The 11,412-nt window shown below is 37.6% G+C and overlaps 1 protein-coding gene across 1 annotated transcript in view; it reads left to right on the forward strand.

The window, feature by feature from the left end:
- The window catches only part of NCKAP5 (NCK associated protein 5), a 392,253-nt gene that overhangs the window by 287,622 nt on the left and 93,219 nt on the right, over positions 1–11,412 (forward strand). Inside the window, 2 exon segments of the mRNA XM_054208458.1 lie at positions 2,445–2,513; positions 8,743–8,797. Of these exon segments, the coding sequence (XP_054064433.1) occupies positions 2,445–2,513; positions 8,743–8,797 (124 nt within the window).

Raw genomic sequence — 11,412 nt, forward strand, 5'->3', positions numbered from 1 at the left:
AAAATGCCAAATAAATAGGCATGATTTGCTCGGCAATCAAGAAGCACAGAAGTCAAGCTAACATTGACTGCATTACATCCTTTCACTACACTTTCGAAGCCAGTGGTGTGAGAAGGGGTTTTATTATACAGATGTTTCCACTGTGGCTTGATAAGAGGGGAAATGTAGCATTTATTTATAATGCTGTCAAGTTCAGATTTCCTAATTTTGGTAGCCTGTTTGTAAAGGAATAACTCACTGGAATCAGAGATTCAGCTAACAGTTCCATGAAGACTTAGCTTCCATTTTACAGCCTTACAGCATTCAAAAAAAAAAAAATGGTTTAACGGAAATATAGAGAGCTCTCTGGGTATTTTGTATGTACAACTATATGTTGTAGTTCTTGTAGACAACTATATGGGAGCAGTCTGCCCCAACTATTTTAGGATAAAATCATACAATATATTTTTATGTTAGTGAAAATGAAAATCTAAAAGAGTAAACCCATAGGTATACTAACATGCATGAGTTAAAGGCTGTGCAGACTAATCGTTTAATGATTGCTTCAAAACAGTAAGAAGAATTTATTTTGGATTGCATTTTTGGGTGGTATTCATACAGAAAACATCTGAAAATCTTTAACTCATAGAAATACATTTTTATGTAGCAATTATCTTTTTATTTTTATCAACCAGTCTACAAGAACGTGTCTGTAAAAGCAACCTGATAACTGTATATGATAGCGTCTTCGGTATGGAGGACTCTTTACCCTCCAGCTTCTGATTTCGTACTGCTGGTTTTGCAGCTTCTGCTTCTACTTTGCCACTTACTTCTGCATCTGTACTTTTTGCTGCCTCATCTCACAGTGCTCTCTGCAGGATCACCCATAGACTTTTTATAGCCATATGTTGAATCCATTGGTAGGTGACATTGTGAAAATATGATGCAGAGCATTTTACCGCCTTTGCTGGCTTTGATTATACCCTCAAGATAAAGCACTGATTCCGTACAGTTGTTTATTTAGACTTGTAAATAAGTAAACTCTATATGCCCTTGTTTCTTACCACTCTTTTATTCTTTACTCTTTTTCAATATGCTGGATATTTTTCTTCCTTATCTGATTTTTAGGATTTAGCTGAATTTGAAATTGTTGTTAATGAATCAATTTATTGGACTTTGGGTTTTTCATTTTGTTGAATCATTGACTTTTCTTAATAAGGAAGAGAGAAGTGTGCATCTTTCCACAGAATCTTTCCATACATTACACTAAATTTTTCTCTAAAATTAGTTTATTACTGTTGTTTTGTATAACCACAATTCTTTTGAAGCAGCATTTGTTTAACTTTTATAGGTTGACAGAAGGTTAAAGTGAAGCAGGTAGTGTAAATTGTATAATAGTTGTAATTATGTGAGTGCATTGATTTTGGTGTTATGGTTACGTGATGTGAAGTTATGCAAGGGAGCCAGAGAGGTTTCTAGAGCCAGTTTTAACTCACAGGTTTTTATATATTGGTTTATATATTGGTTATATTGGTATATATTTTGGTTTCTCAGTCTCTAAGAGGAGACTAGTTGAAACTTGCTCTGATGCAACTGTATACAGCACACTTCAGAGATTTTCCTTTTCCAAAGCTGAAAGAATTCCTAAAGTCAAGTCAAAATATATAGAAAAACACATTGATTTACTGTAATCTACATACCAGATTGTGCCATTTTGAAGTCTGCGCTATGCAAAAATATGAGTGTAATGGAAATTAAAGATAGATGAAAGGCACTACTATACCGGAAACTTTATCATATTTAAACTGACATATGTGAGAGAAAAAAATTCTGACTTTAAGATTGCATTTACATGTAGTAAAATACCACTCTCACTCTTGAAATGATAGGAATTGTTTTTTAACTAAAGACTAACAAATTTCTCTGGTTCAGTTAAAGGGTATAATTAACCAATTAGCGGTAGTATGACCAGCGCATCTGGAGTTACCCACTGCAGAAACCAGGCTTATGAAGAGCTGCCACAGTTAAAAGTTTACATAAGATTGCTTTTTGTTTCCTTTTGATAGTAGCTGCCTCAGCTTCCAAGTGGCTTTCTCAGGCAACAAGTTCACTCTAAACAGACCTGGGGAGGGAAGAAAAGTTATACCAATATCTTTTATAACATTTCATTGCCAACTCTATTGCACCTGACAAGATGAAATCATGGGCATACTTTGAATATCTGCTCTGATGTTGTTCTAAATTGTAAATGCATGGTGTGAATAATCTCATAAACGAATGTCGCTTCTGTTTTTACTCAAAATACCAACTTGTAGCAAAATAAATTGTATGGTTCTTTTTATTCTGGATCTTGAAGAAGTACATAAAATAAGCACCCTGACAATTTTTATCAATTGTCATGTAGTACAAGATACCCTTTGATTAATTTACATATATATTTATTTGTTTATTCTACTTTACTGTAGGCAGAGAATTCAGCGCTGGCTCTGGAAAATGAAAATCAGAGAGAACAGTATGAAAGATGTCTTGATGAGGTAAGGTAGATAAAAAGGTTGTTCTTACCTGGTACTATAATTAAATGAATAGAAATGAATCTCTCCTTCTCTCTCAAGGTTGACATTGTTCTGCAATTTACTAGTATTACCTCATTCTAATTAATTCCAGGAACATGTGTCTGGCAGTCATAGGTAATGTTCTCCATGACCTCTGCTGTAAATCCTGTTTTGACCACACCTCTTCACCAAAAAGTTGATTTCCCTGTGACCAACATTTGTAACTGGTTTGCTTTCATTAGGAGGAGAAAATGATAATTTACCTATTAGGTGTGTACTCCTCCTTTTCTGTAGAGTGGAACGCAGGTGGCAGTGGCTTCTTCCATCAAAGGTCCCCCAGCCTTCCTATGTAATGTATTCTGTAACCAGGGAATTTGGTCTCTCAGCTCCCCCCAAAGGTTACATACACAGCTTTTTACGCTGGGTTTTTACTAGCTGTTGGCTCACTGCTGCTACACGGCTCAGCTTCTGATGAGACCTTCCAGTTACAGCTACAATATAATTCACCCATCAGTTACTGTCTGAGCGCTCCAGCAATGCTTACCATTCCAGAAACGTCTAGAATCTCCTATTGCATGCAGCTTTCTCCATACATTTACTGATGCTTACTTGTTCCGCTCATTTATCCTGAAATAAGGCTCTTCAGCATGTGCAAGAGCTTAAAATAGTTTTAAGACTTTTAGTAGCTCAAAGAGTTGCTTAGTAGGAATCATTTCCCCATTCCATAATAAGAATGCATAGTAGCGTAAGTAGTTAGCTGACATGCAAACAAAACAAAACAAAACTACACGGACTTCTCAGCTGTACCTTTGAGAAAAGAGTGCATGAGTGTGCATAGCAGATGACAATTCATGTCTTCATGCTAGCTTTTTAAGTTTTTTATCGGGATTTGCTGAAGTGTTACTGGCATGAGCAATGCAGCTTTGGTACAAGAAGCCTCCAGTTTAGTGCAGATTTTCATCAGTAAATCCACACTTTTGCCATTATAGCGTATTTTTATCAGGGATCTGGAGTAAAAGACTTGCAGATACGCTTTCCTACTAGGTTATGCTCTGTTCTGTGGCACTTGGATACCAGCAGAACCTTGGTCTACATTGGCCTGAGTCACTGTATTCAGTGCACATTTGAATTATATTTGGACATCTTGGTGATAAGGATGAAATTATCATATAATTACTGACTTTAGTTTAAATTACGGAGTTTAACTTAAAATTATTTTCTGATTGTCTAGGACAAAATCTGCCTACATAATTAATTTTGTAAATGAGTAAAGCACCATAACTATCCATTCCAACAAAATATTCCATACAGATTATAAGGACAGAAGATATGTTTTTATTGTGTTTGCAGTAACATGATGGGTTTCTGACCCAGGGTTGTGTTTTTTACATGCTGTTGCAGTTTAAAGAGCAAATAATTATATCAAACTATGCTCTAAACTTTATTATCTTCAATATTACGTTATCTGTTTTCAGTTCTTCCATATTATCACAGCTGTATCCATCTTCTCCCACTGTGTCAAATTTTTCAGGAGAAAGTGCTTCTCATCACCTGTGGTTTTGTGCTTCCCTGCTTTATTTTTTGTTTGCTTATCTTCTTCCTCTTTTTGTCTTCTGTTTCGTGTGCAGTGACCTCTCTTGTCTTTCTCCAGGCTTGGTATCGCTTTTTTATTCTCCTTCTCCTTTCAGCCCCCACAATGCTTTGGCAGTCGCACCATAACCAGCATTATTTTAGCCGAAAAATACTTGGACCTAATCCTTTCTGATCACTGAGGTGAAGTTGTTGCCAGTGACTCAAGCAACAAAACCATATTTAATAATTGCAAGTTCTGCGGGAGTCCCAGCTTTGCACTCACCTGAGCTCATTCCCTGGGTGGAACTTCACGAAGAATCACACATTCTCAACCTACTTAGCAACCTATAGCAACAATAAAGAGAATAGGAGATGAGACATAAATGTAATTAATGAATAACCCAATCAGTGATAGTGAGAACCTTCACCTCCAACCAGAATCTTCTGAGGATGTGTTGTATGTGACAAAGTCCTTTCCAAACAGGGATTCTTACTGGAGATCTTAAGAAAATAAAATTCTTCCTGTAAATATTTTAATTAAAAAAAAATACAATTACTTACACTTGAAACTTTCTTTCCTTTAAGACTTTAAGTCTGATGCTTCCTCTGTTCATAACTCACCCTACACCAACCCAGCTTCTTGAAGGTGAAAATCTCCTCAGACCTTCCGTAGTTTGGGCTTCAGGACTTCTTCAACAGTTTTTATGAGCAGACATATCCTCTACAGCTATGTATCTGTTTGTGCTGCAGCTACATTTTGCCCTGGGGAGACCTGATGTGTTTAAAGGGAGGAACACAGATGTTCCTGAGAACACAAGGCTGTGATCACACCCAAGACTGAGACAGCTAAGCCTGCCACCAAAAAGCTTGAGTGCCTGTTACAACCATTATTTTAATTTTGCCTCTGCAGTCCAATTAGTTATGAGTGTATTGAACTTCTCCTGGGCTGATACACAAGGAGGACTAACTTCCAAAGCTCATACGTAGCCATTCTGGCTCGTTATGTGTTTGGGATGCTTGACGGTCCCTTGAGGTGATAAAGGTTGGGAACATTGTTTGGTAATTATTGGGAGAATGTTGCCATCTTCCATTCATCATTGAGCAATCTCAAATTGCAGCTTCTCTCCCCTGGGCACAGGCAAACTCTGCTCAGGGCACTAAAGCTCCATTTAATCTGGCCACCCTGCCAATAGTGTCCCTGCTTGGTCCCTCAGGCCTCTACAGCAGTGTGATAAGGAAACTCGCTATGCACTGTTGGCATTCTGCTGAGATGTTGGCGACCATTAAGCTGCACATGAAGGAAGTAAAAATAGCCACCATGATTTTTCTGTCTATGTCTCACAAAAAGATACCAGAGCTGAGTTTTTAAATATATGCCTGCCATTATTTTCTCTGTTTTCTTTTTGTTATCAATTATTTTACATAGTTCTCTTCATTCATATAATGTCCCACATTTAATATTGTATGAATGCTTGCACCTGTCACTTAAAAGCACATGCTCTGTAATCATTTTCATGGTAAAATTCAGGGAAACTCTGATGTTCATAGAGATAAAATCTGAAAAGAATATGAGTAAATCTGAAGTGAGTCATTTATGAATTTTAATAAATATTCACATCTATATACATATGTACATATGTTGTACACATAACATATGTACATATAAACATACATATACATATGTACATATGTTGTACAGGTAAACAACTTTAGAACAGTATTTGGAAGAAATTGTCATTGATATATTCCAGTACTTGATAAATAAGAAATGAGTCATTTAATTTCAGAACTACTCCATAAACGTATCTTTCTGTCTCTGAAAAATTTAATGCAAAACGCAGGATTGTTCTCTTTTACCTTTGGGGTTTGAGGTTAACATGCTTAATCCTAGTTTCCTATCCTGGAATTCAGCTGTCAGTTAATTGGTAACTGGTGTCATATTTATTCACATCACTGTGCCAGCTGAGAATTCTGTCAAGCTTCACCATACTTACATGCAGGAAATTGTGCAACTTATGGTAGATAATATTTTTGCTGATGTTTTAAGAATTAGCTAATCAAAAATACAGATTTATCTTTAAAAGACATTGTTTTTTTTAAGATTTGAATAAAGTATAAGACCTTTCATTTCAGTACACTTGAAATGTCTTTGTGTGTATGAAACCATACTTTAAAGGCAGCTGTGTAAAATCTCAGTACTTGTAAAAGGTATAATAGATGTTACACTAGAGTCTCTTTTTTCTGATTCATTCTTTTATACCTTTTCTATTAAGACCGCTTTATAACATGTATATGTAAACATAACTGTGTAAGGAAAAAGTGAAGCTGGATCTTTTATCTCTTTTATTGCAATCCACAAAAGGAAACCTCACCTAAAGATCTTGGCTATTAAGTTCACAGGAAAGGCAGACGGTGTGAAGGCAAGCAGTGTCATCTACTACACAATAGCAGACTAAGGATCCGGCTGTCTCTATTCTATTCCTTCTTTCACCTTGATTAACTGCATGAATCACAGGTCAAGTCATTTTACAGCCCGCTTTTTACTGGGATTGAGCTGCAGTTCCGCCTCGTATCAGTGGGAAGTTCACATATTCTGCATCTCAGAAGTCAGTCTCTCTTCCTTCAGTGGTCTCAGTTTTCGGTAGTCGTGATTATCAGTTTTGTAGTGCTGGCTTATGTTGTTCATCCATATCTGTGGTGTCTCTTGACACCTGTAAGTAAAAATGAAGTAGGTCCGCTAGCTTAGCAGTTTATTTCCATCTGGACACTAGCGCTGCTGTAGGAGTGGAATGGCAACCTCATTTGAAATGCAAAAGTTTGGATATGATTCCACTTATTGACTCCTAAATTAATTTTAGTAACTGCAGAACATTTCACTGAAGGCTTCCCACCTCTGTTCCTGCTGAAAACCAAGAATACAGACTTGAAAATCTTTGAATGGTAATAGCAACACAATTTGCCAAGTTGCCAGATACCAGAATAAAATAACCTCATTTTGTAAAGAAACTAGTTATATACCTCTCTTACTGAGATCTATGGGAGTTGTCGATCTCTGGCAGGTACTTTCATTTAGATACCTCACTTCATACACTCAAATTGGAAAATTTGTCACATATGCATCAGCAAGTTCTGTTTTTTCCCTTTTGGAAGATTATGCTTTTTGCACTCCTCTGTGCAATATATAAAGCTATAGGAGTAATTTTGTAGGCTATTCTGTTGTGAGTGACTTGTACACACTTCAAAGAACCTTTTCGTTCTTCCTTGGTAAAGTAACTCCATGTCAGAAAGTAAAGAAATAATGTATTTGGTATGGTTTGTTCAATTTTCAGGTAGAGCAAACAGACGTTAAAAGTACATACCAGAAGGAACGTTGTCAGATGTAGATCCTGAAAGCCTATAGGGCAAGGCACGTGGTTTTTCAAAACTCTAACATATTTACTTCTGTTGGTTATTACTGTTCTAATATTAGTCTGTGTCTTCTGTTAAATCATGTACAGAGCTATTTTATGGGACCAGTGTTCCATGGGCTGCCTTAAGTTAGGGACCAGTTCGGAGAAAAAAAATGATATTGGGAAATTTTATGAGAGTATGAATCAAATGTAACTTCTGGATCTAACAGAACTGAATGATTTACAGAAATGAATTAGCGTCAACTCTTTCCTCACAACTCGGTTCGTATCAATGGTGTGGGATTTTTTCTTTAGTTTGCTAAGAGTAAGAAGAATCAATACAGATTTGGTGCTATCTGCACATGATTCACTGTAATTTCTGAAAGCCAAAACCAAAACAGAAGTCAGAATTACTGTCTTTTTTTGCACTGAGTGAGGTCTCTAGTTGCTCTATGTAAATGCAAGAGCATTGCAGACACATTGTGTGAGAACATATGCATATACAGTTTTAAATTACATTAGAAATGTAACATACAAGTTAGACATCATCAACAGAAAATCTTATCTCAGTCCCTCTTTTTGTCCATCCTTCTTCCCCTTCCTTGCCTCTATGCCTGCTGGTAAATGTAAATTAGAAAGGATGTATAAAATAAATAACTTCAAAAATTCCCTGTTGAGTATATAGTTCTACTGATCAATGGTGTGTAATCTCATTCAAGTCAATTATGCTATGTGGTGTGAATGCCTTCCAACCACGTTCTCAAGACAGTAGGTACTTTAATTTTCTGTGGCACTATGGTTTCTGCTTGTCATGATAGATGTACCATTTTGTCAATATTGAATCAAGAAACAATTAAACTTCATGAAAACATTCAGGACTCCATCCTCGGCTGGTAAAAATCAGCTCTAGTGAACGCAGTCAATCTATGCTGGTACACAGCAGCTGCATATAGAATGGTGAAAGTTTAATGTAGTCCAAAGAAGAGATGGCAGAAGTTAACCAAATGTCCATCATGTCGTACTGCAATTGATACATGTTTTTTTATAATCAGGAGTAGCATAGAAGCAGTTAGCGTCCGTTTCATGTATTTTTACGAGCATTATCTGGTGAAAATACTAGTGAATAATGAAAACGCTAGAATTGGTGGTGGTTGTACATGGGAAGTGGAGTTTAAAGCCACAAAAGAAGATATTGTTATGCATAAACGCACATGATAACATACTTGAACTATTTTATTTATTTATTTCAGGTAGCTAATCAGGTTGTTCAGGCTCTACTAACTCAAAAGGTAAGTTGCGGTTTGCGTATTGTGGTATAACTTAAAGCTTGCAGATGTTCATTGTTCATTTGAGAGATATATATTCTTATACAGCATATGTTTTTAAAATGATGTTCACACATTTAATTACCAAGGCTGACACATGTCAGGCCCAAAGGTAAGTCTTTGTAATCCAAGTGAATAAAGGTGAATAAAGTGAATAAAAATCTATGAGACCATAAATCTTTAAGGCTTGATCATATAGGACCCATATCCAATTTTTATTGTTTACCTATATTGAGACAATAGCATCTGAAAATCCTTCCTCCAGAGAGTGATTTTTCCATTCCCTATCCATAAGGAGTTATGTCGCTCCCACAGTCCATTCCTGTGGAATGTAAAACAGATAAATTACAGTGCATGTCAATAGCTGCCATGTTCATTCACATTCAGTGGACGGAAAGACTTCCTGGTGTGGCCTGTGCTTCCCAGAGTAAAAGAGAAAGCTCTGTGTATAGAATGGGGATCCAGCTACTCCTCTTGTGGGCAGGGGACCAGCAATAGAAAGCATGTATTTTGTCTTAAAAAAACTTTTGAAGTCCTCATCCTCCATTCTCCTGGGTAAGCAAGGGAAGTACTGCACAGGCAAAATTCTTGTAGGGTGATTGCAAACCTGGCAGAATGAAAAGATTCACTGTGGCTTCTAGAAAGGTCTGTGCTGGATGGAGTCATGTCTGAAGTTTCCGTTCACACTCCAAATGGTTGGATATGAGGTATGATTGTTTCAGATAGAACCTAGTCAGAAGAGTAAAATTAAAAATTAGCTTCCTAAAATGAAGAAGTGATCTGGAAAAAAGTAAGATGGAATTCAACAGAAATAAAAGCAAGGTAATACATACAAGCACAAATAAATAGCTGCCCAGAGAAGGTGGGGCATAACGGTTAGGAAAATTCTACAAAAAAGTGGTCTTCGAGTTGAACATGATTCCATTATGTCATCTTGTTGAGGGGGGAAAAAAAAGACAAACAAAATATAAAGATTTATAATAATAAGCTATGACGCTTTCAATATTCATGAAATGATTCTTTGTGAGATCTAGACCACTTGATGAATGTGGCATTATTAAAATGCTTTGGATCATTTAGCTTTAAAAAGACAAGTCTGAAAAAGACATACATGCAGTCTTTCAGTGCAGATAGAGCAAAGAAGAATATAAACGGTTTTGTCTACACTGAATGACAGGACAAGAACTAATGTTCTTAAAATGCAGCAAGAAACACCAAGTTAAGATAATCAAAAAACCTCTGCCATGCGCCCAGAAGCTTTCTAGATGCAAATAGAGCAAAGAACTGGAATAGATTTTGAGGACTGGCTCCAAAGCCTCTATCACGGACAGCATTCAGAACAGCAGAACACCGCCGCAAAGGAGTGAGCTGGGACCAAGGGTGACAACAGGGCAGGCAGGATGCTGAGCACCAAGTGTCAGGGTCAGGCCTGGAGGCAGTGATCAGGGTCAGCCTTGGTCCTGTGTCTGCTGGGCACATCTATGGGCAGGAGGCAGGTCCGAGCGCAGCCGAGCCAGGGACTCAGAACGCAGCTCAGGATCAAGGAGGCAGAAGGGTGGGTGTGGGCATAGCTGCAAGGTGGCTGCTGCACGACTCAGAGGGGAACGAGATGATCTTGAACTCAAAGTGGGGAGTGTGCCCTCACAGCAGGATAGACAAACATCACACCCATAAACATCTGCACCTAAGTGAGTGGTAGCTAGGTGTAGAAGGTTGCATCTGACCATCTGCACATCAAGGAGAAGGCTGGATATCCATCTCAGTTCTGTACTGGGCAGATTTTTTGTGAATCAATTTTATGACATTCTGGATAAAAGATGCGCAAGGAGATGTTCTGACCCCTTTAAGTCTGCCCTTGGATGTCCTGCCTTGAAGACGGAGACATCTAGGTGACCTGTAGGTGAGTGATGCAAGACTCTGGAGGGTGCAGTTGCCTGTTATATAGATTACACATTCCTGTGGCCCAAGCTCACATCAGGAATCCAGAAGAAATAACATTCCCTAAATCTCTTCACCCGACAGCTGTGGCCACAAAACAGCCATACAGCTGTTAGCACAGGTTAGGGTTGAAAGTTTCATTGTTCAATCCCATGACTTTTTGATGCACAACAAAGCCTGTTACTCTAGAAGAGGGATATTGCCTTACAGCCGTTGGAACTATTGTAGCTTGGAGGTGATTTGTGCAAACCACAACATATGGGGCAGCTCGCACTGTTGCTGTCTGTGCTGTATTGCTCTTCCTGTACTCTGTATACACATATGCTGTGTGGTCTGTGTATCGTCAGAGGACTGCAGTCTGCAGAGCTATTGCTGTAACACCTTTCAGAAACATAACTTCATCTATTTTTTTAAAAAATCCCAAATATGTGTTTCGATGCAGCTTAAATGGAAATGGAGCATTTTCTCATATTAATATACACAAAACCTCATACACATTTTGTAATATAAAACCATATGAGATTAAATATTTACCAGAGGGTTAATCTCAATATATTAATGTCTGGTTTGGGAATATTATGGTTGTTTCACAATGAAGAGAGGAGCTTCCTGAGTCCCTTCGCAAAGGTGTCAGACATTTTGATGACTACATACTTT

Source organism: Rissa tridactyla, chromosome 7 (genome assembly GCF_028500815.1).
Source record: "Rissa tridactyla isolate bRisTri1 chromosome 7, bRisTri1.patW.cur.20221130, whole genome shotgun sequence".
Lineage (NCBI taxonomy): Eukaryota > Metazoa > Chordata > Aves > Charadriiformes > Laridae > Rissa > Rissa tridactyla.